The following is a 3,431-nucleotide window of genomic DNA, read 5'->3' as shown; positions in this document are numbered from 1 at the left end:
AAATTGTTGTTCGTGATATTTTGATCCCAACGGATATGACGATCAGAGATATTGAAAAGCTTTTAGAGCCCTATGCCGAAGGAACTTGTCATCCTAGGGTATCCTGGACAATTTTTATTTTATTTATTTTTTCATTAACCATCAACCGGAATTAAACCCCTAACTTATAACTTGGGAATTCAACCGCTAGTCAATTGAGCTAATTAGCGATCAAAAAGTTCGCTTAAGATTATTATTTCTTCTACCAACAGCCTCCTACTAAGGCTTAATAAAACTCCATTTGGGTTTGGAATATTTTTATTTTATTGAAATTAGAACCAGCCAAGCGTTGTATACACAAAATATAGAGGGATCACTCACTTTTATCCTCACACCGTCTCCTGGACTATTATGTGAATAATAACAGAACCGTAAACAATTTGAAGATAATATTTTATTTCGGAATATGTTCCTCTTATAAAGGTTTCCTACCGAAATATAGCCATAAATAAATATTAAGGTAATAAAACTTTTAACGCTACCCAAACAAAATTCATAAGGTTTGTTGTGAACCGCTTTTGTTGGAGAGCGATTAAGTATATAAACTGCCGTTTTCACTGCTTCTGCCCAGTAAGTATTGGGTAGTTTCCTTGCTTTTAGCATACTACGAGTCGTTTCCACGATTGTACGATTTTTCCTTTCCGCAACGCCGTTTTGTTGTGGAGTGTATCAGACGGTGAGCTCCTTTTTAATTCCTTTTTCTCTGCAGTGGTTGATAAACACTTTTGAAGTAAATTCTCCACCACGGTCTGTACCGAAAATCTTCAATTGATGGCCACTTTGCTTCTCTGCCAGCGCCTTGAATTCTAGGAATTTAGTGAATGCCTCGGACTTTTGGTCGAGAAAATATAGAGGGATCACTCACTTTTATCCTCACACCGTAAACAATTTGAAGATAATATTTTATTTCGGAATATGCTCCTCTTATAAAGGTTTCCTACCGAAATATAGCCATAAATAATATTAAGGTAATAGAACTTTTAACGCTACCCAAACAAAATTCATACGATATATAACCTAATGAAACATATAATCTAATTAAACATAACAACTGCAGTGAATAACTCAAACCGAAAAGGAAAAAACTAATGTTTCTAATTAAACATGACAAAAGTGCAGTGAGTAATACAAACCGAAAGAGAAAAAATTAATTAAACATTTCAAATCAGAAGGAGCACCATCCAACAGTTTTGTCTACGGTGTCTTCCATCTTTAAACCATTGGCTTCTTTTCTGCATCTTCAACAGGTAGAAGACTTTCATTAACACAGTGCACATTATAATCATACGGATATCTCAATAACGGTGTTATACCGGTGATGTCAATCATTTGAAAACTCTTCTTTCTCCGATTATAGATATTTAGACTAACAGATCCTCTCGGGATTTGCATATCGTCCTGGATACGTGTTTGTATGACTATCTCGTCTGTCCCTTGGACTGGATGAACATAAAGATTCTTCTCTTCTTTGAACGAACATGGAAGTAATATGGTTTCCTCGCTCCAATTTGTTGTTCTCATCTTCTTCTCCACGTTGGAACTGTCATCATCAGATATCCATAACTTTACGACACAGGCATCTACCCTGTCAATTAAAGCCACGTGTCCATCTATTGATGTTACTGTGAACTTTTCATCCCGCTTTGCACAATCTTCTAAAATCTCAGGAGGACCAACGATGAAGTCTGGGATCTGAATGACTCTAAACTTTTCGCTTCCAACATCAAATGCCACAATCAACTCCTTATCCGGAGGTGTGAAACTATCTGCACCGTCGTTCCTCCAGTAGATTGAAGCTTTTGCATAAACACCAGCAGATTCAAACAACCGAACCGGCGGCACCTCATCTATATTCCTCCATTGATTTCCTCGTCGTCCCACGGTAAGAACTTGGCATATAAGTTGGAGTTTCGAACTTGTTGAGAAATAGTCTTCGGGTATCTCCAGGACATATACTAGTTTGTAGGTTTTAGTCGAAGGATCAAACCCAAATCCATAAGTTGGCGTCTTCATAACATCGAAAGCACTCATCCACTGTAACGGCACCGGTGCCGTTTGTGCCCACGGAGTAACTTGTCGAGTCCCGAGGTTGTAAATGCGAGTAGCAGTATCTGATTCGTCAATAAAACAGAACAAGCCATGTATAGGCCGTGGTACATTTTCGTCAAGTACCCATGGAAGTGTGACTCTATGAACAGCCTCTCCACCTTGAAACCCATCCTTAGGTGAGAAGAGTTGTACGGTCTTGCCGTTATACCTGGAGATGACAAGTTGAGGATGTGCTTTTGATAGACTTAGATGCGACTCTATGAAAGATGAATCCTCCTCAATGAATGACTCCCATGTTTTGGATACAGATTTAAAACGCACAAGAGACTTGACGGGAAGGCGGACAAGGATATTCTCTACTGAATTGTCATCAAGACGGTTTGATAGTGATTTGTCCATCTTCTTTGCTAGGGCAAAACCAATTAACAAAGAACCCTTCTCCTAATTGATTAAGGATGAAATTGAATTAACAAAGAACCAACTACGGGTTGAAATTATAAATTGATATTAAAATTAACTGAGGAGAAAAAAACATACCTATGCCCAAAATTGGCTGCTTTGATTTTACGATCCACCAGACAGAAAGCTCTCTGATTTACAAGATCTCAAGTTGAAATTGAAAGAGACGTATTTATATGCTCTCAATTCCAATTCCTTTCTGAATTCCTTTTTAACCAGATATAGATGGCAGAAGATATAATCCTGATATTAATAGGAAAATATTATTAGATTAATTAAACCCAAGAAAAACCTATTTTACCCAATTTATTTAAACCAACTTGCCTGCTTCAAACCCAAAGTTCAGAATACCTTCACGGTACAAACCCAATTAACAAAGAACCCTTCTCCTAATTGATTAAGGATGAAATTGAATTAAAAAACAACCAATTACGGGTTGAAATTATAAATTGATATCAAAATTAACTGAGGAGAAAAAAACATACCTATGCCCAAAATTGGCTGCTTTGATTTTACGATCCACCAGACAGAAAGCTCTCTGATTTATAAGATCTCAAGTTTGAAATTGAAAGAGACGTATTTATATGCGGATTCGATTGATTCTCAATTCCAATTCCTTCCTAACCAGAATTAGGTCTGTCCGGTCCCCGATTTAGAAGGCAGAAGATATAAGAACGAAAACTCTCCTCGAGTTTCTTCGATCTATATATTCCTCTTTAAACACGTGCCAACCATTTACACGTGTAAAAGTACACTCATAAAACTTAACCTATTCCGAGTCTTCTTCTCATTCCATCCGACCCGACTGTGCATCTCTTCTGCTAGTAATTTTTTTCACATCAATGATTGTTGAGGGAACTACAGTACTAGGGTTTGCTATTTGG

At 37.3% G+C, this 3,431-nt stretch overlaps 1 protein-coding gene across 1 annotated transcript; it reads right to left on the bottom strand.

The window, feature by feature from the left end:
* Positions 1 to 1,113: 1,113 nt before the first annotated feature.
* On the bottom strand, positions 1,114 to 3,207 carry LOC113344860 (F-box protein At1g11270-like). The gene is made up of 3 exons (XM_026588755.1): positions 3,033 to 3,207; positions 2,626 to 2,790; positions 1,114 to 2,529 (listed from the first exon to the last, which is right to left on the bottom strand). Exon 3 carries the CDS (start codon positions 2,485 to 2,487, stop codon positions 1,252 to 1,254), a length of 1,236 nt encoding a protein of 411 aa, XP_026444540.1. The 5' UTR covers positions 2,488 to 2,529; positions 2,626 to 2,790; positions 3,033 to 3,207; the 3' UTR covers positions 1,114 to 1,251.
* Between the last annotated feature and the right edge of the window lie 224 nt (positions 3,208 to 3,431).

The sequence above is a fragment of the Papaver somniferum genome, unplaced genomic scaffold (genome assembly GCF_003573695.1).
Source record: "Papaver somniferum cultivar HN1 unplaced genomic scaffold, ASM357369v1 unplaced-scaffold_80, whole genome shotgun sequence".
Taxonomy (NCBI): domain Eukaryota; kingdom Viridiplantae; phylum Streptophyta; class Magnoliopsida; order Ranunculales; family Papaveraceae; genus Papaver; species Papaver somniferum.
Note: the sequence above shows the minus strand (reverse complement) of the source record. Positions and strands in the feature narration are given on the sequence as shown.

Excerpts from the sequence above, each read along its gene's own strand:
- LOC113344860 (XM_026588755.1), bottom strand. The coding sequence starts at position 2,487 with ATGGACAAATCACTATCAAACCGTCTTGATGACAATTCAGTAGAGAAT.